Genomic DNA, 23,750 nt, shown 5'->3' with positions numbered 1-23,750 from the left:
CATATTTTGTCACCAACTCTTATATGAATTGTAACTTACTGAGGCTAATATAAGCGTGTTAAAAAAAACTGTAAAATTACGTCGGGTATAGTTACTTTTCAGCTATAAATTCCGTAGATTTTCGTCCATGCAATCATACCTGCAATACTTGCTAGAAATATGCAGGTCAACTACATAATTCTTTACTATGTGATCAACCATACAATTTACTTAGTAAATAAACGTCTACTCACAAAGATTACAATGAGCAATGACAGGTTCCCAGCAGGGTCCGAAGGCGTAGCTGTACTCTGCCATCTCGCAGCACAGGTCATAGTACCACTTGAGCGGCATCATGCTGCGCTCCAACTCCTGAGCACCCCACGGCGCACCCTGGTCTATGGTGACTGTGCGGACCGCTGGGGAAGAGAAGAAATTCATATCTTAGGGACGGTACATATGTATGTTATAGGGCGTTTGATATAGAGAAATGAAAAACAACCAAAAAAATAAGAAAAAACTACATTACGGTGTGTACTGAAAGAAATTGTACCTAATATAAAATGATGTCACAATCAACTGAGAATCTATTTTTCCAGACAAAACTCATGAATCGATTTGAATAAAATTTGCTACTCAGATACTCTGCTTTTAAGCTTGAGAAAGGACATAGGGTGCTTTTTACCCGAGTGCGTTAAGTAGTTCCTTCGAAACACGGGTAGAACAGCTAAATTTTTATAAAATGTCAAATATTTCGATCACAATAAACAACAATTATCTCACAATAAAAAAAAAACAATTCACATAACAGTAACACTATAAAAACAATTACATTTGCCCTTGACTCTCGCACGCGTTTACGTTTCATTCATAATAATTTACGAAATAATTGTCGAATGCGTAACATGTCGTGCATAATTTAACGCTCGATATATTTTCTAGTGAAATCTATATCGCCTTGGCTGCGTTTTCTTAAACTGTATATAAAACATGGGATATTTGTCTCATGTATCAGTTCCGATTCGGAAGTTTCTTGCAGTGACAACTTCTAGCTACAATTTAACATGTTCTTCAAGGTATTTAAATATTTTTTGTTTATAAAAATATTCTGAAATACTGATTTTGGTCCTTATTTCTTGGTCCTTTTTATATTATGGCAGTCCAAGTGAAATTTTGAGTAATTTATCCCACAGACTTAGGCCAAAAGTTATTTTAACAGCCCTTTTCCGCCCACTGTTCAGTATCCGTTTTGGTGGGTTCTTTTCCTTAAAAGGGGCTTGTAAAATACTGACTGAAAGAACAGAATGACATGACATATATTATAATGTCATAAAGGACTGGCTTGGAAGTTAATAATTTATTCTTGTCTCGGTTCTTTTAGTCAGTATTTTTTACAGAATAGCCTACTCTAACGCACATGTCCTAAAAACCATAACCCGCTTATTTACAGGTGGTTTGCGTGCTATCTGTAGCTGTAGCCGTGGCATCAGGGTACGGCCACTCCTCCCAATACATCCACCGTCACGACGGACACCATCAGCCCGTGTACCATGGACATGGATATCATGACTACTATGTAAGTTGAGCTAACGATGGAAGGGGAAATATATGAGGTTCATTAAAGTGATAGATAGATAAAGGTTTAAGGTAAAAAAAAAATATATGACTGTTCGATTTGGGGAAAAGTAACAAATATCGAATGTAATTTATCCCTTACGTGTTCTTGTGTTCTTGTTTAATACTTACATAGTTGTTAATCCTGGCTAAATATGGCCGTAAGTGACAAGGGACATATGTACTTAATTTGATCCCTATTCATGACATTATGTCTGAGCCTTCTTAAACCTAATCTATCTTTTATAAAGGCTTTTTTTTGTTCGTTCGAACCTATAATCTCTAAAATATTGGAAAAAATCTTTCACTGTTGGGACCCTACCTATCCGCGGATGACATACCTAGTCTATTTCCCCATGGACGCGGGTGAAACAGCAAACGGAAGCTTGTAAATATAATATACCCTGGCCTTTCTTCCAGACCTACCCCAAGTACGAGTTCGGTTACGAAGTATCGGACCCCCACACTGGGGACCACAAGTCACAGCACGAGCACCGCGACGGCGACGCTGTGAGCGGACACTACTCGCTGCAGCAGCCCGACGGCTCCGGCAGACATGTTCACTACCATGCCGATGACCATACTGGGTAATAATACTAGTTTAACTATAGTATTCTAGGTTTTAACCCTTGTATTCATGTAAATATTTGTAAAGCAACTGTTGATCAACATTGTTGATGAGCAATGAGAATATTGCGTCGGGAGAACTTGTCAACTACTTTTATTACCTTTACAACATGCTATGTTGACCGTAACTCATCAACTTTACAAAATGCCCGTAACTTAGCGACGTGTTTATGTAACTCTGTTTTTAAACAAAAATAAACCACAAATACGGTACTTTAAACTGAAGCTTGGTGAACTTGAAGTTAACTGATTTATTGTAAAGTCAGTAGACTAAGTTCAAATTCAAATTTGTAACTTTAGAACGCGTTTTTATGCGTATATTACGTAACTAGAAACTAACTATAGTATGAATGTAATAAAATCGTATTTCTTCCACAGTTTCCACGCGACGGTAAAGCACAGCACTCACCACATCGTGCCTCATTATCATTACTGAAGCATTCCTGATTCTTCAAAGAGTAATCCTCCTGTTACTTAATTGTTTATACTTTTCTTCTATTTATTACTTGGATATATTCATCGAGGGACGTGAAATACAATAGAATGGTCCCAAGGTGAATATTTCCATGATCAATTCTGTTTTTATGCGACTGTAAATAAATGCTTTTGAAACTTACCTTCTGTTTCCATTTCATGTTTCTACGTTAACACCTATATAGATTTCCCTTTTATCTCAATTTATAGTCGATAATTTTATCGACTATTATATTAATTGATATCGATATCCTCAAGTACAACACTGATCGAGATCTTACTTGCCAATCTAACCTGGAGAGCCCAGCCCAGTATCGTTAGGGGTTACCTCTTGGTGGAGCCTGTTCCTCAGCAGCCAGCAGCGTGCCCCACATCTTGAGCTCGCTCATGCTGAGCAGCGGCTGCGGGAAGTCTCTCAGCAGCAGCTGCCACTGGGAACAGCTCATGTTGATGCTGCGGCACCACAGCGTTGTGAACTCGATGCCGTCTTCTGGCCATGGACTGAGGACAAATAATATGAATGAATGAAATAATATGACGTGGAAAAAATAGAGATAACGTTAAAATACATAGAATATCCATAAAGTAAATAGAAATGTTCAGAAAAAATTGAGTCAATAAAGTTTTCAGAAAAGTTAATGTGAGATCTAATATGGCTAATAAATATAGCAAAAAAAAATATAAAGGGGTATAAGAAGGAGTAGATTTTATTTCATTATCTTCAAATTAGGAGTATACAATCTTATCCGTAGCGTAATAGATAACAATTTTGTTTGAAGATAGTTTATTTTAACCCGATTATGTTAAACCCGTATTAAGTTACCCAGGAGGAAGTCAGATAAGTTAAATAGTAGCTTTACGTGAAACACTGGTATGGTACTCACCTATCATAATCCATATCTCTAAGCCGAGCCGTTGCATTCTGAGTGCCATGTATGGTGGTATCACCGAGCGCTATGAGAGTGAATCTGCTGAGGCAGCACGGGACAAGGCGGCGGCGACATTATATACAGTCCTATCTACTTTATTTTATCTCCCTATATGTACAAGCTATTGTCGCTAGAAGTACCCTATAGGTTAGAAAAGGCTAGACAGATAAAGATGTATATCTGTCCCTTCACCTAACATCCCTCACGCTGTCCAGAGCGTTGATCAAGTATCTCAGCAAAGGACTGTATTATTCACAGATAAGTTTGGTAAAGGCCTAGGTTCTAACTTACAAGTAACTCACCTATCATAATCCATATCTCTAAGCCGAGCCGTTGCATTCTGCGTGCTATGTATGGTGGTATCTGCGAGCACTATGAGCGTGAACTTGCCAACCCCACAAAAGGAAAAGCCTAGGCAAATATAGACTTATGTACAAGCTGTAACTACTCACCTATCATAATCCATATCTCTAAGCCTCGCCGTAGCATTCTGAGTACCATGTATGGTAGTATCAGCGAGTGCTATGAGCGTGAATCTGCTGAGACAACACGCGACGAGGCGGGACGGAGACATTGTATACAGTCTACCGTATTTTATCTCCCTTTATGTACAAGCTATTGTCGCTCGGAGGACCTGATAGTTGGGAAAAGGCTAGACAAATAAAGACTTATGTACTACTCACCTATCATAATCCATATCTCTAAGCCTCGCCGTAGCATTCTGAGTGCCATGTATGGTAGTATCAGCTAACGCTATGAGCGTGAATCTGCTGAGACAGCACGCGACGAGCCTTGTCCGCGGCGGCGGCGCGGCGCGACATCGCTGCACGTAGATCTGAGCGTCTTTCTGACGTAATGCCGCGTAGAGCTCTTCGACCTTACCAGCTGGGAGGAATAGGTGGGGCTTGCATAGTTCTTGTACCTGTGGAGGAAGACTTTTGAATGTTCTGATAGGTAATTTTTTTGAGAGGTGTCGAGCTGACAAAAGTAATAGACGGATGGAATTTGAATATAGCTGAGGCTTATCTTAAAGACACTTAAATATATCTTAAATAAAACAATGAAGCCTATAACATAAAACTGGAAATAAAAATTGTATTTTTAATCAATCCTGTCCCCTACATAGTGATAGAAATCTTAACGTTTACACAGAGTTTAATTCTATCATAAGGTAGTTCACATAATTTGAAAACGCTTACCGCCCTTATCATATTTCCAACCGTATATGCAAAATCCCATTCGCACAAAACAAAAAAATTTTTTTTTTTTAATATTTTAACTCATTTCTAGTTTTAAATTTAACAAATCACGACAAGAAATACATCGATACTGATCCAAAGTCAATGTTATCTGACAATAACTAAAGAAATTAAAGTCACGTTGAAATTAATGCAGTTCATAACTTTAATAGCTCATAGTGAATCGATAACGTACATATGTTTCATTTGTAAAACTAAGTGGAATAATGAGCAAATAAGAAACTATTTATGTGAAAACTAAACCTAGCTACATCGTCACGCCATTGCTAATTAAATTCGATCTAAACTAAGATATCAGTAATTATAGTCCTTTAACCTGGGGTTTAGTATAGCTAGTAAAATATGGACATAAGATATGAGGGATTGATTAGGTTTGACTAATTTAAGAAGACGCGAACCAAAAAATAGTCACTGTTTCGAATCATTGCAAATCTGGTAAATAAAGGGAGATCAGACAGGCAGTCACTCCACGTAGCACATTGGTACATAGCTTCATCTAGTAATACGGAAAGCCGACCCCAACATAGTTGGGCAAAGGCTAGACAGATAATGATAGGTAAAATATCAGCGTACCTTAGCGTCAAGCATGGTGCGTCGCTTCTGACTCTCTTTGTACTCGTCTTCCAGGAGCTCGTAGTTGTCACGTAACTTCACCTCGAACGGGTCGTCACTCATCTCTATGAGAAGCTCTTCAATCTAGACAAATTAATATAAATGTATTAATAATAATAACCAACTGACATGTGGTTTGGATGTCAATGTCAAGAGGCTGATGTATCCGGTTCTATACAATGGATTGCTTTACATTTTGTTAAAATTGACATTTGTTTCTAAAAAACTCTTCTTTTGTGAGAACGACAAAATAATATGACAAAAAGCAGGAGAAATGTCGTAGCTATCCATTGATTACAACTACCTACTTACTATACTCACTTTGAAAATATAGGTAAGCAAAGAATAAAGGTATACTTGGCCAACGCCCACAGGGACAGCTTAAAAAGTCATACATTTTTGCCAAAGAACATCCAACCTTATCTCACACGAATACGTCACAAATTTCATTATTTCTACTCACCTTAATATGCAGATCACTAGGCAGTGGACTCTCCGAGGTGAAGGGTTTCTTCTTGATGCCGTGCACCAACTTGATCCACTTGAAGAGAGACACGAAGTCGCCTTGTACTGCTTCGGCGAAACGGTGCTTGTAGGGGAACACTACGCGGACTGAGTCTACGGATACTGACCTAATGTGGGAATGGAAGAATAGTGGATAATAGGTAAATAATAATAGGAATCCGTTTAATAATAGGTAAATAACTATGACAACTGAAAAAAAAAATAAGTGTCGCTTAAAAATAAGTGTAATAAGCTTTTGCAAGTCAACCTCTTTCATCAAATAACCTCGCCCCCTGTGGGAAGGGCGAAAGGGTGTAAATGTTCTTTCTTCACTTGTTCCCATTCGGAACAACCCACAAGCAACCCCTATCAATACAATGAAAATAAATATTATGGGCCACAGTCATTCACCATGATGACCTTATCTTGGTTGACGATCTTATTTTGCTTGCTAACTACTTAGGATAAACTCTTTTTTGCTGATAGGAAATCACATAAGGTGATCAACTCCCTTGAACACAATATCATAACTGACTTGTGATAGCAGAATAAACAAAAACATATTCCATCTACGACCACAGAGTCACATACCATCAGGTTAGATAGTGCCTTAACTTACCAAACCTTATTCCACGTCAAGGCGAACCCTTCGTTGGCCTTCCTCTCGACCCTGACGTCGTGGTCATCAGCAGCTCGCTCCTGGCTGTACCCCTCCACCATGATGACCTCGTCTCCGTTCAGGATCATGTTAAGCTTGCTCCAGTTGATGGAGAGCCCGGTCTCATGGTCGTAGGCTATTGTCATGTCATCTGCGATGGTAAAACGTGATTTAATGGGGTGGTAAAAGACACTTCATTAGATGGTAAATAACCGTCATATACACTACCATAGCATTTAAGGGTATTTTTTTTGTATTTTGTGTTCTTTATAGTTATCGGCACGAATCTTGAGCTCTGACCTTCACCTGGGCAATTTATTATAATTTATTGGGTCCCTTTTGTGGTATGAAGTGAAGCGCGGGGGCGGGCTAAAGCGGTGATTGGCCCGCAGTGCATAGCTGTCACTTAGGATTGGTTCTTTGCTAATAAATCACTTCTGGGCTGATGTAGGTCAGAGCTCAAGATTCGTGCCGATAACTATAAACACATATTATTTTGTGTTTTTAATTATATTTATAACTATAACTAATTACTACTGAATGAGTTGAAAAAGACTAGATAACATAGTGCTAACAAAAAGATGTCAGTATTTCCGTCACCACATCTGGAAACTACCAATATAATACAAAAAAAGGATAATAAAAAACCTTTTACTCACCTGTCGCAAACAGCATATTATTCTCCTTCGACAAAATCAACCCTAAATTCGTCTCCCCTTTAAACGCGACCCTCCAATCTAACGCACATCCCTTTTTCTTCTCAACTCCCTCTCTTCTCATCTTCATCTCTTGCCGAAACTCCTTCACGGCTCTAACGAAGGTTAGAACTTTGAGGTGCAAGTTGGCACTCCACTCGAGGTCTACGTTCTCTATGAACTGGAAGTCGAGGAGAGCAGAGTATCTCTCTTTGGAGAGTGTGTACTCTATTCTTGCTAGTTTGACGTGGAAGAATGTGGTGGGGATCTCGTCTGAGCGTTGGCAGTGGATGTTTCCTGAAATAGTTGATTATATTAGGAACACAAACTATATGAACTTTCCTTTCAACATGGAACTGGTTAACAGATTACATATTACCTTTAATGTATTGTTATTTAACTAAATATCTAAATTCACAAGAAAATAAAATGTTAAACAGTGTTAAACCCACAGAAAATCAAGTAATTAGACTTGATTTTCTGTGGGTACTAATCTTCTTGCATCGGTTGCTAATAATACTTCACTATACTCTTTTGGACATAATACCATTTTCAATTAAATATGTAAGTAGAAACCACTACAAACCTTTATAAGGTACCATATCCACCACCTTCAACCCTGAGATGACCGCCCCAGACTTGCTGGCACTCTTCTCCAAAGTCACCGCATCAACCCTGGTCATCAGACACATATCCTCGTTCACTATCAGAAACAGGTTGATATGAGATAGAGCCACGTTCACTGAGATGCTGGAGCTGGTCTCCTGAACTTCTTCGACTGGTGGGAGACGAGGAGTTGAAGACTTGTACTGGTTCAGGCAGTCGGTTAGGGAGATGATCGTTTGTGCTATGATGGGACTCCATTCTAGACGGAGGCAGTCTACCATGGCTTCTACCTGTAGGGATAGAAAGAAAAGTAATCAGAATATTTTGAAATATTAAAATTATAACTTCCGCTGAGCATTTACTTTTGAAGTTTAGAGTAAGATTTTACTACAGGTACAATTCGGTTATTCTTAAACAATTTACCAAAAATATAGGTCTTATAAATTATTTTTTAAATAATAAAACATACCTTGGAGTCATTAGGTCCATGTGAAGCCCACTTAACAAGCGCAACAGCGAGCAGCGCTTCGCCCCACGAGTGGTGCCTCCGCGGCGGCGGCGCGCGCAGCCCCAGCGCCGCGCGTCCGCAGGCTGCCCAGCCGCCGTCTACAAGGAGCTCTGCCCCCCATTGCCGGCCTCCCACTGCTTGACGGGTCACCGCACAACGGTACCAGTCCTCTGTCAATTGAGCAATCAGGTATGTTGGAGTTAGTAATTGGCATATAAAAAAAAATAAGGTATGCCTTGAATAGGGTCCTATCCGAATTATCCGATTTAAAGAAAAAATAACGTTTTTTGTTGAACATTCCCAAAAAAGACGAAATTCTCAATTCCCATATTTGTATTTCTTTTTATATGTTTTTTTGCAATATATCCGTCATTTACCATCCGACTAGAAAATTTTTGTTTTGTTTTTTAACGATGTAGGGTATAAACAGAAATTATAAATGTGCAAAACTTGAATATATGTAGTAGGCAATATTACCGAAGTGTCTACAACTAATTTAATAGTTATCAGGTAAGTTCTGCCTAATTCTTTACTACCAACAAACCTCTAGTCTCCAGCAACTGGTCCAATTTAACCTTGACTCCACTGCATCCGAAGCCCAGTGCATTATCAGTCATGAGCCTAGCATGCACGGTCACCGAGCGCAGTTCTGCACATCCTTGCACGATACACGACGAGAAGATACGAGATAACCATAGTGGAGGGGAGGATGCTGAAATAATGTTTAAATAATCAATCAATCTTTATTTGTGACCACAGGGACATACTTATAAGTAGGTCTTACATGAAAATATTATATATTTAGATGGTTGGGTGAACGTCTCAACGTGTCAAACTTAAGGACGATAACATATTAATGTAATTAATGAGTTGCTGCTCAGAAACCATTAATCAGGTATCAGTGGATATTCGCAAGTATATATTGAGAGGCATGCGCATGCCTATGCTCCGAAGTTAGCTGCGAGCCGCCCTTATGTTTTGCAAGAACTTCACTAATCGTGATATGACTATCATTATACAATGGAAGTTAACCAAGTGTCAAATAGAAATCATAATGAGTTTTATCGAGGGAAAATGGCGGTAATGGAATGCATAAAGTTGGTACTTACAAGGGGACTCCACCTCCATAATTTGTAGAGGTTTAGCTTTCCTGATTTTCTCTTTGACAGATGTGTACCATTTAAACGCTTCTGTATGAGTGTAGCTAATGTTTAGTGTGCTTATTATTAAATACAGGTTTAGTACTCCCTTTTCCAGCTGAAACAATACCATTATATTAGAAATTTTTTTTTTTATATGTTTGACTTTCACAATACGCCACTATTTCGCAAACTCCAAGTAAAGGTATTTTAGTCTGCTTCCATGATTAACTTTTATCACAGAAGTACCCAGCCTTGAATGTTGTGGTTACAGCTATGCAGTATTGCATTTCCAAAATGCGGTTAGATGTCGTTAGATAAATTAGCATTCACGACTGCAACTTTTGTTCAACGTTAATTTATACCTACTTTTAGAAATCGATGCTAACACATACATTTTGAAAAATGTTAAACAAATGAGTATATTAGGGTGGTAAGCGAAATTCCCTCACCACACACCTTAGCCATCTATAACCCACCTTAGCATCCAGTTTAAGCTTGTTCAGCACAGCCAACTGCTGGTTATCAGCAATCAGTTGGAACTGCTCCATCTGGAAGGCCACGTAGACCTGCGGCAGACCCGCCACTTCGAGACCTTGATCATCGTATATGAGAGATGCTGCACTGAATCTTGAGTTTACCTAGCGAGATAAAGAATAAGAAATAAACATTTACATATATTTTTTTTTAATTATCAAGCCACGTTTCCACAGGTAAAAGTCCAATTGACCAGTTATATGTTGAAAGTCAGCGCAGAACTTTTGTTTTGTTTCTGTTTATAATATTGAGCGTAACGTGTGAAATGTACGCGAAATGTTACCCGGTGGAACGCAGCTTAACAGCCAATGTGTGTGTAGAACTTATGTCTCAAAAACTTAAAAAAAAAGGTTTGACTTACTTGTAAACTCTGTAGAGACATTTCAAAGTCGGAATTTATAGCCTTGTCTTTACAACTTATTTTTGTAGAATCTATTTTTAAGCTGAATATCTGCAAAGGAAAAAAAATTAGCATAGCAAAGCTTTATAAATCAAGTTAAATATACGAAAAGTTAATTTACCTGAGTCTTTAGCCGTAACATACAGACTACAGACAGACATATGTTGCTATGATGTTTATATACGTAAATAAAGAATATACCTTTGGTATAACAGGAGACAGTCGTGGTATAATAGTGGCAAGATGGTCGTGATCTTCAACAGTCACTACTGGTAGTCGCCGGCGTTTCTTGCGGCTCTTTACAAACTGGTACAACTCATCCTTGAATGTCACTGACGTGTTGCTGATTATTGCGTGGATTTTCTACAAGATATACATAATTTAGATAAGTATAGCTTCATAAAGTCAAACATGGCCATTTTGAATCATATGATCTAAATTATTACTCGTAATATGGAATGACTTCGTCAAAACATTGTAAAATTGTACTTAGGCAATAAAAAAATAATGAAATCGCATGAGGCAGGAGTTTTTCTACTTTCTTGTACAGTATAAATAAAAGCAAGAGAAGACTGGCTTCCTTCAGACTTTCTCAGAATATAATCAAGAAAAGTGTTTACTGATTATGCTTTATAACTTCAAAATTACCTCAACATTCAACGGCCCATCAGCTTTCACGGTGCCCTCAATCACCAAACAGCAGGCAGCTTCTCCCAAACACTCCCCCTTCCCGACGACCCTGGCCTTAGCCCCCACAAGCTTGGTGGAGAAGACCAGCGCACGCGCAGGCCCGCCCGCGGCGCCGTCGGCGTGGACTTCATCAGCTGTCACAGTTATAGACCACGGACTGGCTACAGTGCCATTGTGGATGGTGGCTGACGCGTTGAATATGTGAACTCCCATGAACTGTGGGGTAAATGGTGGTTTGAAAAAAAGAGGATGGTATTCTGGGTAAATGTGGCTATACCTAATTAATATCATAGTGACATGGATAAGAAGGAAGGAAAGTCTATGGTCCATTAATTCCATGTGCTGTGAATTCTCTATAAGAGGGTTTCACTCTTTACTTCATACTTCAACACATAGTTGCATTATGGCAATTGACATAAGTATTAAACTAATATACAAGTTTTAACCAGCAATTTAATACAGGAAGTCTAATCCAAAATTTGAACAGGCAAATGTAAAGTTTATATGTACTACTTTATTACTAAGTTTCCTGTTTGTATAAAATTTGGTAATTCTTACTACCTAAAATATAACCAAAGTAGTAGTATATTTTTACATTCCTTACTAGTTGTCTAGTTACATCACTTGGAGAACGCTATTAACTCAATTAAATCATAGCAGGGTAATGATAATTTAATTAGATCTTCTACCCACAACAACATCACATTGAAAAGTATCTTTTCAAGATTCCCATTGAACTCTACTTTATATACATATACTTTATAGCACTACCTCAAGATAATTTCAGGACATAAAAAAAATCCAGTAAGGCTGTCTACATTCCACATGTTTTCTTTCGCAGGTAGAAATTTCTTTACAAATAAACAGTACCTTTGTACTAAATTCTATTATAACTACCTTTTCAAATTACTGTTTATAGTGTGCACATAAACTATAAAATAAATAAATAAGGGGAAACAATAACATACCTGAGCAAACATAATCAAACTATGTGGCAGTTTTTTATCCCTGAAATCCAACAGCTCTTTCTTTGCTAACCGGTTCAAACTAGTTTCAAGATTATTGAAGTCCGTAACTTCCTCGTACCCATCGCCTCTAGCCGAGGAGTTCTGCTTGGACAGCAGTGGTTTAAGAATAGTTTCCACCACCACACTTCTCTTTTCTTCCACATTGTTAGTGACTTCTACTCCTCGGATGACGACAGACACCAGTTTGTTGATTTCAGAGTTGAAACAACTACTTTGAAATGATATCTCATCTATGTGCTGAAAAATACCAGTTTGTTTATGCAGAGTTAAAATATCAAAATCTGTTTAATTAATTCAATTCTAAGATGACCCACATTTACAAGATTATTAATATAATGCATTATTTATATTCTTATTAATATTGTAATGTAATGTGATATATTATTTATATTTACTTTTGAAAGTTCAACACTCTCTATACACTCTTCACTTTCTCAATAGTTAAGTTTAATAATTTTTATTATACCAATGCAACGGTAAAATAACTGGACTATAAAAGTAATAAATTCCGCAAATAATAAGATAGAAGAACTTACAATAGAATACCTATCTTTGGATAGGCTCACATCTTTCAGTATCAACTTTGGCACTGCGATTCTGCCTATTTTCAACTTTATATGGTACTTTCTCATAAACAGCCAAGCCAATACCGTCGGCAGCAGCCTAAAAATAACCCGAATGTTACCGAAATAGTAAACAAAACACAAAACAATAATAAAAATAGCGGTGTCATCGTAGGATTGACCACTTACCATGACACACATGAGTATATTACGACAAATATAAAAAACAATATCAATAGGACGTTCATTTTTGAACGGTTACACCATTTCGTTTGATCATTCGCTAATTAATTGAGTAAATATGGTCATATTAGATCGAGATTCGTTTCGTAGGTAACCTCAAAATAATGTACCAACTTTCATCTGTCAATTTTGACTAAGTCGTCCTCGTTCAAAAATGTTCAAAATTATGGAAGAAATAGAAAGTGTGAAGCATATAAATCGACCTCTCTGGACGAATAACTGCTCAAATAGCGGTAGTTCAAGTTCAACCAATAATAAATTAAAGTCGAATGAAATGTATAACAATTTGTTTTAATGGTAAAAAAAGTAATTTTCCCTCGATCCTCATCACATAGACAGAGGCCGATCTTCTTTTTGCTCCAATATGTACTCTCCTTATAAATATCTTACTACCTATATGCACTCCCTTATCTACTGCACCTATGTAATACCCGATGTACTGCCTCACGTAGGTACTACCAATATATAATCCCTTATGTACTCCACTTAAGTGCCTACTACTCTTATGTAACTCTTTATGTAGGTAGGTACCCTCCTTATGTATTGCACTCGCTAACGTACTAGCTTCATGTAGTTTCTCATATTTTTCTTTATATCCAACCCCTGCGAAGTCCCCTATGTACCTACTCTTTTGTCATATCTGAATTTGATAAATGTGAGTTTTCTGCCAACATCCAGGTATATAATAGCACTCTAAGCTGCCAACCTTTTTGAAGGCTGGATCCGAGTCAACGAGGATTCGGTAGGAGCCGAAGTAGCCTTTTGGGGTTTTAGAAACTTCACAGCAATCCGGTGCCTGTAACTTGATGACTCCCGTACAAAAAAAATGCCAGTCCTAACTCCGACACTACGGATTGCTTATTTATGAGTTAAGGAATAGAGTGTACTTGTGTCTGCGCAAATACTTGCACTTGCGCACTATACATATCCTTTATACGTACTTCTAGACAGTGAAGTCAAATTGTTATTGGCAACTTTATTTTGACTATTCTTTCGACACGGTCCACTGACACGGACGTCTCTTTTGGAGGATATTATTTATCCCCGACGGACTAGTAGTCCATGTTATCCTCTACAGAATTTTACGGCTTTGCTATTTTGTGAAATCTTATCGAGTCCAACTTTTAAGTAACAACAGAAGGAAAAATAAAACTGATTATAATTAAGAGCTTTTTATTTATCCACTAAAACTATAACTATTAACATATTTGGTCTAAACTTATAAACAATTAGGGCCATGATCGCTTGGCAGTGTAACCTTCGTACTTCTTCCTGTATTTCAGGCCAGTTACAATAGTTGAGCTCTTGGGGAACGCGGAGATACCCTTGAAGATATTGTCTTTATCTGAAACCAAAAAATATTGTGAGAACACACAGACTTTTTGATTCTTTGAAGAAAATCTTTCTTGACACTTACCTGGCTTGAATCTGACATAATCAGGCTGCACATACAAGTTCTTGGGCAGCTCCATCCTCTTCAATGCGTCGAATGGTGTAGCTGTGTCCACGGGGGTCTTGTAAAATTCCTTCAGATCAGCTGTAAAGAAATTATATTTTAATAAAATACGAGGGAACTCCCGAACTCCCCTAATGATCCATTGAGATCATTGACATTGATATAACTATAATTGAGATATCGACGCTAGCGCCCTTTGACAGTTGACAGATTTTAATTTGAAGTCCCGTTGTTATGATTGGCTGATAACTGACATATCTTTTGAGTTATTTTGGTCGTTTTTTTCTGCTTTGAAAGTGCTTTAAAATTTGTTAGTGTTGAAAATAGATTTTGTGTATCTTTTTCAAGATCAATAGTGAGATACTAATCTCAGAGATGTAAGATAAGTTCAGAAGTGGGATACATAATCTTAAAGATGTAAGATAAGTTTTTTGCTCATTATTCACTTTTTTCTTGATTCTTTTACTTGAGTAATAAAAACAGATTTTACCTTTTAATAGGAATATTTTCATCTATGTATTAAATTAGTATTCATTCAGTGCTTAGTAGTGTAGTAACACCCTGAGAAAAGTTTTTTGGCAAAGTCTTGTCATTATTTGATATGATTAAGTTTTGTTTGAAAAAAGGTTTTAACACCCCTATAATGAAAATGTTATCTCTCTGTTACTGTTAATCTTAAAAAATATTATTTTTAGCTAAATAGAAATATGATCATATTGAAACAATCCAGCTAGACAGTCCGATACATAATTTTAAAGTATCATGATTGTTAAATTATTTAAGATCATGTAAAGAATTTAATAAAAAAAACTACATAGCTAAGCTTCATTGTGAGGTTTTTTTAAGCAGTTCATTCTCAGTACATAAGAAAAATTGCACCCTTTATGAATGATTCCTCAATAAATAGGTTGTGTAAATATATTTTTTCTTGCACAACACCTGCCAAGCCTTTTCCCAGTCTTACAAGGAGTGACTGCCAATCTGGCGTCCTAAACCCATTTCCAAGTTATATTTTTTCGCACATGATTCACATAACATGCAGCATGAAGATTCCTTAAATTAAATATAGATAGTTCATGGTGGATAAACTGTGTTGCCACCATATTTCAACATACCAACACTTTCAATAGTGTGCAGCAAAGAGTTTGGTACATCATAACCAGTCTCCTCGAAGCATGCCTTCAGTACGGCAAACTTAGTTTCTAAAGCATCGAAGTGTGCATCAGTGTTTAGGCCCTTGGAAGAACATATTTTGGTGATGGTCTCTTCAATATTTGCTGGTGGATCCCATGGTTTTGTTGGTCTTAGGAAGCTGAAATTTAGAAATGGAGATTTATTAGCGTTGTCAATTTTGTTTCATGTAACTAAATTTATTTGTTTTTTGAAGCAGGTGCTATTGTATGTCTTATTTTGTATAATTAGTATGATCTGAGTATAAACGTAAATAGCAATTATAAACGTAATAAGAGAATGTTTATTGTAAATTAACAGAAACATGTTAGATAATTTACCCTCTAGCAGACAAAGATTCCGCAGCAGCTTGTAATTTCTTGTCTGCTTTAGGATATTTCTTCTGCTTGTACCTTACTGATACAACCTGTAAATTGTAAAACAAAAAAATAATTATTGTGGAAAAGGGATACAATAATATATTTCCTGGATGAGGTCAATATTAGAATATTTGGGATGGTGTGCAAAAAATAACCTGTAAATTCCTGGCCGGTAATGCAGATAGCACATTTCGCAACATTTTGTCTTACGTGATTTACTATCTATATTAAAACAGCAAAAATCACTATTTATTTATTTCCTCGGAAGTTATCCTTTTGTATTTTGTGTGAAATTCTTCCGTGCATTTGACAACCATGAAACAATGTTATTCCATTACACGCAAAAAGGAATTAAAAAATACATATTTTTACAATGGTTTGCAAACAGAACATTAACACAAAATCTTGATTAAGAACCTTCAAGTTCCAATAACTTTTGCTTATAAAACATTGAATGCTGTTTATCTATCTATAATGGTATCAAGGTTTCGAGTCGAAACCTTTGCTTTATTTTAGTTTATTATACTAAAGCACCGCTATTTTATTAAATAATGTAGTAGTAGTATTTTTTGGCAAACAAATACAAGAATTTAAGTAGAGCCTGAAGTGAGCCGTACTTGATAGTGACCGAAACGTAGAATGGAACGTTTTAATATTTCTAGACGAAACCAGTTTCTATTCTTTGCCGCCTACGGCAGCACTGTCGGCTTGGGTTGTTGTTTCCTATCCGCCATTTTCCAGTCGCCATTGAAAGGTGAAAACTTCACTAAATGTCGGTGATGATTTTAAGATTTTGAGTGGTTTCTTTAAGATTGAACCCGTTTTTAGTGTTGTGAAATGAAAATGAAGTGCCCCGGACTACCATGACGCATCAAAATCACCAAACAAACGGTGCAAGTCTCGAGGATTGCCACACAAACTTCTTCGCCTTGGTAAGTCACTTTTACATTGATGAAAGAACTCGTATGTACTTTTCTTTCGAAATCATTACGATTTACGTGATACTAGTATTGTGCGCTATTGTTCTCAAGTCTCCTGTCGCATGTTTAGGAATTCCTAAATAATGAGTCCACGACGTCTAAGTAGACGATCTGATTATCGTTAGTGGACGCTGATATACAAAATCCACCTTATTGCGCTACGTCTGCCGAATCGATCTATTGCGTTAAAGTTTTTGTATGGGACAATTTACGTTTAGGCGGCTAATGACGACCGGCCGTTAGTCATCCTGGCATCGTTCTCGCAACAACTCGGAGTCATGTCATGTTGCTAACCCACAAAATGTCAACGCATTCGGCGAGCGAGGCCACAAGAAGCCACTGGCCCATAGAGGTCATTTTGAATTCACCTGGCCGTAACGCGGACCGTAATGCGTTCGCGAGACTAGTTTCGCCAGGTTGAGGAAATAACTTTCTTATTACATTTTTCGCTTCGTATCGTTCGATAATGCGAGACATGAGGAGTAATGTTTATGTGCGTGTAAAAAAAACTGTCGGGTCATTCATTATCGCAGTGTTGTAGTGTTGAGTAGCTTTGCGTAATGTTCATAGCTGGCGCGAATTTTATCAGATTGTGTTCGGGTGAGGATTAGCGGGTGAGGGGCGGGCGCGCGGGGCGCCGGGGGCGGTCGGTCGTCCTCGGCGAGAAGCGAGCACAGCACGGGCGCCACTTCCACCTGACGCGTTGCCATATCTCCGCGGCGGCGCGCGCCTGCCTGCACCCGTCTCCCTCTGCGCTCCGCCTATCTCGACGCGATACAAATTACCGATTTCTTGCCCTGCCTGCTTATTGTCTAATTATTTATGCGTCGTTTGCGGACAGCGTTGCTTTTGTCGCGTGGACTTTTTCCTCCACAACATAGACGATGACGCATCGGGGCTACTAGGTGTCGCAGTCGGGTTCAATACACTTTACAAGGAGCAATGCGCGAAAAATGCTTGGAATAATTTAATAGATACTGGATAGCAAAATGGGAAGTTTATCGCGGATTGTCGAGCTGGTCGGCGGTTTGCCTAGGCTGGGTGCACGTCGAGGAATGCGCGGCATCTGCGCGGCGACATCACAGATGTCGCGGGACTCGCGGGGTCGGTGCGCGCGCGCTCGCCGGCTGCGCAGGCGTCTTGCGCTCATTCAACCGTTTATGAATGGTCGTAATGATTGTAACTTTCCCATAAGCGGGCCTCCGCCCAGGCACCAGTTGCGTGCACCGTGATTATCTAGGTAGCTGATGTACGTCTTTGTTCTTTTACCTGTTTACGCTTTGTCTTATAAATTCTAGTACAGTCATACGCAGTATGTCATAGTGACTTTGTCTTGACCATTGTTTACCCTTGACGTATGAGAATGAACTGGCGATAATCATTCATTCCGTAACAATGTTTTCATTGGTAATATTTGGAACCAAGCTAATTTATTAGCAGAAGTTTTCCACTTGTTTTGCTTAAGTGTGCAAACAACATCCAATTATTCCCAGGCATTGAACTTAGGAAGTGTCTCTGTAGTTTTCAAGATAAACGTTTCTGTCTACATAGGTTTGTCACCGCATAATCACGATGTCCATTGAGTGTCGGAATTATCCACTAAGTTATTCATGGCATCTGACGAGGTCGACACACGAGTCCCCGCAACCTCGGCCTCACACCCTTTATCACCCTCTGTGCATACAGAGCACGACTTCAATTTCATCCTGACTGAGCCCCCTCACTGTTATGATTCCTAGCTCCACTTCTAGGTCACATCTTCAACATTCCTCAAAGAACAGATTTTGTGTGCCTATAAATCGCACCACTAATTGATATTGACCAGTCTTCATTAACCATGTAATTAACTGGATAACAGTATTAAAACGAGTTGTTTAACTACCGTTTTGGCGGCAATAAAGCAACGGATTATTTTTATTATTTCATGTTTTGCCAAGTGGCGATACTACTATTAAACTTCCTTAATGTAATCAACCTAATTACAACAATGTTATGATGAATGTCTAATGCTTAGCTGGTTTTTATAAGCCATAAATTCTTGTATGATGCTAACGATGATCATAAATTCACACGAAGTCTGTTGTTTCGCCTTATGGTATTTCACACATGAAAATTTCACTTTCATCTTATTGGAAACGAGATAAAACAACTCGATTCTTGAAACAGAAGTTACGTCTTGTAAATAAGTTATGAGAGAGCTACAAGACGATGTTTCTTGAACGGCTCAAGGCCGACGGTATAAAAACATCTACCTGAAATCAGTGCTTTACTTGTTGCCCCTACATCCGAGATAATTTGAACTTTATACAAATGTAGCAGAGGTTCACTGTAAAATTGCATTGTTATAATGAAAATAAAGGTGACCTTATAGGTTATTAAACGCCTCATTTGAATCTGGCGGGTCTGTAAAGTATTTAAAAGCAGTCTGCGCCTGCGCACATCGGAGCAAACTGTAGGCTAGTGCTAAATCCGGTTTATAGTATTTTAATAATTATGTATTAACTGCTTACGCTACAACGTTACGCACGCCGTAGCATGTTAATGAGTTCAAACGGATTAGGTTTATCCTGAACTTATTTTGTCATCCTTATACAGCAAACATGTTAAATGGTTATTGATACGAAAATATCAATACATAGACATATATGAATTCGGGTTTCGTCAATTAAAATTAATTCAAAATTATCACTGATTGATGAACAGAAACTGTATAAATGTAGTGTAAATTAAAAACGAACTATAAGTTTTGTTATGTCGCGGGGGTCGTTATCTATCAGCTGATAAGTTATCACACTCACACGGTATCAAGGTTCCAACGAGAGCGCTCGGTGCTTCACGCCGCGCCCGCCGCTATCAGCTACCGCAATACTACAATGATTAAAAGCTCTGGAACCTATGCGAACGGAAATAAATGGAAAAAATTGAAAATTTGTTTATAAAACATGCTAAATTATATCTAACTAATCTTGACAGAATATTGCTGATAAATTGAAATTATCAATCCAATACTGTCCCATTTCATGATACAAGAATTGAAATTTAGTTGCCGTAATCACTGCGATAAAACACGTTCAAGTAATTTGACGCCTTTATCATACGCAAGACTACATCACGTGTATAGATTAAAAAGAAAACTGTTCAAATAATATGTATGAATCGCATGATCATTTTGGTAAATAAAGGCCCCGGTACCCGCATCTGTTGTGTCGAATCAAAACCGCAATTGAAAGCTTTGCTCTGTTTATTTTGTAACCAATCGTACTGTTGATAGTTGTTTACAGTGCGACCGGCTATATAACGCCACATTATCACACATGATAAGCGCACAGTTGCGGCGGCGGTATCTCACGCTCCTTCAACACTTGAAATTAATATTACGATTGATGTAACGATCCCAGAAAAGAAATCAGCTCAATATCTCAGGCTAAATTCAATTTAGTCTACAGTTGCAGTTATAAGGAAAACAAGTTGACGTTTCCTTAGGACGTGTGACGTGTTTCCCGACATAGGTATGACGTACTGTTTGTGTCAAGTATCGAGTGACCTCAGATTGGAAAATGCCAGATAATTTAAGTACATTACTACTTATAATATCATATAGTGCAAATGAAATAATAATCAGTGAGAAGCATGGGATAGTGACGCTTGTGGGAAAATATAGTCTAAACACGCATGGAAATGACTAACGAACAAGTGTTGCTCATACTTTCCTGGGATCTGTTTCATGCAATGGATTATTGCACCACAAATCCCACCATTCGTGCTGTCACTCGAAGGTCACATAAAATATGTAGCATTAGTATGACCTCAATACTAAACTAAGAATCTACTTACCATTCCTTAAAGATAAACAGCTGATACTTTTTAAAGGTTGACAATGACATGTCAAGTGGTTTTAAATTATTGCACGATAGCGAATTATCAGCAATGAATGTCGATTGGCTTATCAAAGTTATCTCAACGACTATTTTAATAGAGTATGTCTAATAATATAAAATGAACACATTCATATGACGGAGGTCGGTCCTTGAATCGAGCGAGTTCGTCCTTCGCGCGCTCTCCACGACGTCCTTAATCGATGCTGTTCCGCAACGAGTGCCTTTGTTTAACCCACATTGAAGAGAAAGGTCCGTATCACTGAGTCGCGGCAATTAAAACTATTTTCGAGTTAACGCGTAATCGAATTACTCCATTGCTTGATGGCCTTGCTTCAATTGGAGTCAGGGGAAATGTTTCGATATACGAAAATATTTCAATGTCTGCGTTTAATGAATTCAGCATATTCTACATACTCCAAATATGCGGTTTGACGTTTTCTATTTTTATGTGTAGGTACTGTTGATACAATTTTCCCACGAAAATAATTAGATTGCTGTCCACATTCCAAACCTTTTTTGAATGGCCCTAAATCCAGACGTTATGACAGATAAAGAAAATAAAATCACCAAGGCCATTCAAATATTTGTTTAATAAAATAAACCAGTCTTAAATGGTCCGACGATATGACATCACTTGATGCGATCCTGACAGCATCTTCGTAACGTCCTTTTCCTCTTGTTATGAGCCACATTCTGGGTCAAGGTTCTGTTTTGATGATACTGTCACGAGGAAAAATGTTCGCTCTTTCTCATTTGGTTACCATCTCGATATGGGCCATGCAGTCAGAGATAGTGGATTTATTATCATAGTTTTGATGTTTGCTTACTTCCTAGAAAATTCGTTCTTGAAAACGAAGGCTTCTAGATTTTTTGGTTGTTGGTTGGTTAGATTGTAAATCATTGTTATTGGGGTCATTCAATGTTATTGTTTTGTTTACCTGAACAAACCTTATTTTCCTTCTTCACAACTTCTGTCGTCTCCGAGATTGTCGTTCTCCATCAGAAGGCAATTAAGGTGTTCCGCTATAATAGCGGCAGCGGTCCGGCCGCGACCGCGGTCACGATATGTGGGTCAAGATAACAGAAGTGCTCTGTGCCTGTCCCACATTCGATGCTTTGCCAGAGCTCGACACTCCACACCGACGAGTCCTGTGTCTACAGTAAACACTCAATTTTAAATCATAGCACTAGCCATTGTTATTCGATGATTTATAGTAAACACTACTAGTAGACCTAAGCGAGATCAGAAGCTCAAATTCATAATTATTTGTTATGAAAATAAGCCATTGATTGATTTATGAACTAGAGACAAAAACTGTTTGCGCTGTCTGTATTTCTCCGCGATTATAACTATTTGACGGATCTCATCAATACTCTTTGTAGTTGTGTTACGGTTGAATGCATCTCCGTCGAACGTTAAATTCATTAGTATGATTGAAAACACCGTGTTCAAGTTTCTGTTATGTCGATCGATAAAAACAAGTCTTCACTAGCCTTGTGCTCCACTTTCGCTTTTATTGGCTAAAGGTTATTTCTACACGAGTAATTTTACTCCGTAATCCGGCTACACCCCGTCGTACGGGACGCAAGTGTCTCAAACCGAGAAAGTAAAGAGTGACCTATATTTTTTATTGTGTAAACAAGTTGGTGTTGTGTGTTGACAACACTTGGCACCGTCTGTACGTGTGCAAGGCGAGGCGCACTTTATATACTCAAAGTTTTATGATCGTCTGTGAAGTAAATACAGCGTTTGAAGATTAGCTGGAGCACTACAAATGTCTGCTCGTAGCCGAAAGCGCCTGTCGGCCCTTAGCATGCAAGTTTTGGCCCTCGTCTCACGGAAAACAAGTTTCACTGTACGATTAACTGCGTCATGTTGTTGTACAAGCGTAACACATAACTTCACGTATTCCGACCTCTCGGCTATAAAGAGCTAACGTATGTAAAACTTGATGTATTGCTCCAACTTAGGAGAAACTTTCTTGCTGCGATAAAACTAAAAGCAGCTCGACTAATTTATTCAAGTGGAGTTTTATAGTAACTTAATAGTTAACAGGCTTGTTCAGATTCATTGCTGTTTCTGAACTGCATCTTGGAATCATACCTCATTTTGTTTCGAATATCTATTTGTAATAGTATGGCAAAATGGCAATGCATAATTTGTAAACACCGGAGTTTGTAGTCAAAATTCGGAAGTTGCTACTTCATTACATAATAAAAATATTCGTGTCTAAATGCCTTATTATTCTAATAACCATTTCTAATAGGAATATTTAGAAACGTGGACAATAATTATAGTCAACATTACATAACGCTTCGCCGATGTGTCGCTTATAAGTTGACCTCATTTGCAAATTATTCAAAATATTAACTGTCAACAGACAATGCGAATCGAAGCGATTGCACACTGGCCGATGAAATTATTAGTTTAATTGACGTGGTCGATTGTCAGTACAAGATATCGTTATTATTACTGTGTAGTAGAACATGGTCGAATGTCTGAGGGCTCAATCGGATTAAATTTAAAACGCTTTCACTACAATCCCCCTCTTTACCTCCATCATTCGCCCCACCATCTGCAGAAGACGTGAAGGTGTGAAGTCGTCGACGAGAATATCTATGATTTGTTCCATAAAGACGTACCTACCTTCTCAAATCGGGGTCTAATTTATTTTAATGTTATTTGAATCGTCTGGTTATGCCTTGAATGTTAAGTTATGTATGACGCATTCTTTGGAGGACAATCGCAATTTTTGGGTCTGGCTAGTCATTCACACTTCACACTTATTTGTCAATAACGTTTGTTGGGTTTTTCGAAGTT

The 23,750-nt window shown here is 38.0% G+C and overlaps 4 protein-coding genes across 6 annotated transcripts in view; 2 read left to right on the top strand and 2 right to left on the bottom strand.

Annotated features, from left to right (window-relative positions):
- LOC110369712 (protein hobbit) overlaps nucleotides 1–13,199 on the bottom strand; it is a 30,890-nt gene extending 17,691 nt beyond the window's left edge. The window contains exons 1-18 of the mRNA XM_064036212.1: nucleotides 13,012–13,199; nucleotides 12,796–12,922; nucleotides 12,200–12,496; nucleotides 11,190–11,447; nucleotides 10,743–10,904; nucleotides 10,503–10,592; nucleotides 10,084–10,245; nucleotides 9,575–9,722; nucleotides 9,010–9,177; nucleotides 8,427–8,635; nucleotides 7,938–8,247; nucleotides 7,316–7,648; nucleotides 6,618–6,807; nucleotides 5,958–6,126; nucleotides 5,456–5,578; nucleotides 4,307–4,545; nucleotides 3,023–3,195; nucleotides 234–398 (exon numbers count right to left, since the gene is read on the bottom strand). Of these exons, the coding sequence (XP_063892282.1) occupies nucleotides 234–398; nucleotides 3,023–3,195; nucleotides 4,307–4,545; nucleotides 5,456–5,578; nucleotides 5,958–6,126; nucleotides 6,618–6,807; nucleotides 7,316–7,648; nucleotides 7,938–8,247; nucleotides 8,427–8,635; nucleotides 9,010–9,177; nucleotides 9,575–9,722; nucleotides 10,084–10,245; nucleotides 10,503–10,592; nucleotides 10,743–10,904; nucleotides 11,190–11,447; nucleotides 12,200–12,496; nucleotides 12,796–12,922; nucleotides 13,012–13,070 (3,382 nt within the window). The 5' untranslated portion in view covers nucleotides 13,071–13,199. The remainder of the gene's footprint in view (nucleotides 1–233; nucleotides 399–3,022; nucleotides 3,196–4,306; nucleotides 4,546–5,455; nucleotides 5,579–5,957; nucleotides 6,127–6,617; nucleotides 6,808–7,315; nucleotides 7,649–7,937; nucleotides 8,248–8,426; nucleotides 8,636–9,009; nucleotides 9,178–9,574; nucleotides 9,723–10,083; nucleotides 10,246–10,502; nucleotides 10,593–10,742; nucleotides 10,905–11,189; nucleotides 11,448–12,199; nucleotides 12,497–12,795; nucleotides 12,923–13,011) is intronic.
- On the top strand, nucleotides 1,044–2,688 carry LOC135117275 (cuticle protein 19-like). Its single transcript, XM_064036093.1, has 4 exons — nucleotides 1,044–1,055; nucleotides 1,430–1,555; nucleotides 2,014–2,180; nucleotides 2,599–2,688. Exons 1-4 carry the CDS (start codon nucleotides 1,044–1,046, stop codon nucleotides 2,654–2,656), a joined length of 363 nt encoding a protein of 120 aa, XP_063892163.1. The 3' UTR covers nucleotides 2,657–2,688.
- A 1,022-nt stretch (nucleotides 13,200–14,221) lies between the features above and the next one.
- LOC110369710 (large ribosomal subunit protein mL50) lies at nucleotides 14,222–16,398 on the bottom strand. The gene is made up of 5 exons (XM_021325234.3): nucleotides 16,227–16,398; nucleotides 16,033–16,118; nucleotides 15,637–15,833; nucleotides 14,483–14,602; nucleotides 14,222–14,410 (listed from the first exon to the last, which is right to left on the bottom strand). The coding sequence occupies exons 1-5, from the start codon at nucleotides 16,269–16,271 to the stop codon at nucleotides 14,295–14,297; spliced, it is 564 nt and encodes a 187-aa protein (XP_021180909.3). The 5' UTR covers nucleotides 16,272–16,398; the 3' UTR covers nucleotides 14,222–14,294.
- Nucleotides 16,399–16,700: 302 nt separating this feature from the next.
- The window catches only part of LOC110369774 (mediator of RNA polymerase II transcription subunit 13), a 67,871-nt gene continuing 60,821 nt past the window's right edge, over nucleotides 16,701–23,750 (top strand). The window contains exon 1 of one of the 3 annotated variants that reach the window (XM_064036323.1): nucleotides 16,701–17,003. In XM_064036323.1, coding sequence (XP_063892393.1) covers nucleotides 16,935–17,003 — 69 coding nt within the window. In that variant the 5' untranslated portion in view covers nucleotides 16,701–16,934. The remainder of the gene's footprint in view (nucleotides 17,004–23,750) is intronic. The other 2 variants (XM_064036322.1, XM_064036324.1) reach the window with 2 other exon arrangements.

This window comes from Helicoverpa armigera, chromosome 9 (assembly GCF_030705265.1).
Source record: "Helicoverpa armigera isolate CAAS_96S chromosome 9, ASM3070526v1, whole genome shotgun sequence".
NCBI classification, from domain to species: domain Eukaryota; kingdom Metazoa; phylum Arthropoda; class Insecta; order Lepidoptera; family Noctuidae; genus Helicoverpa; species Helicoverpa armigera.
The sequence above is the reverse complement of the archived record's forward strand: the minus strand, read 5'-3'. Positions and strand labels throughout refer to the sequence as shown.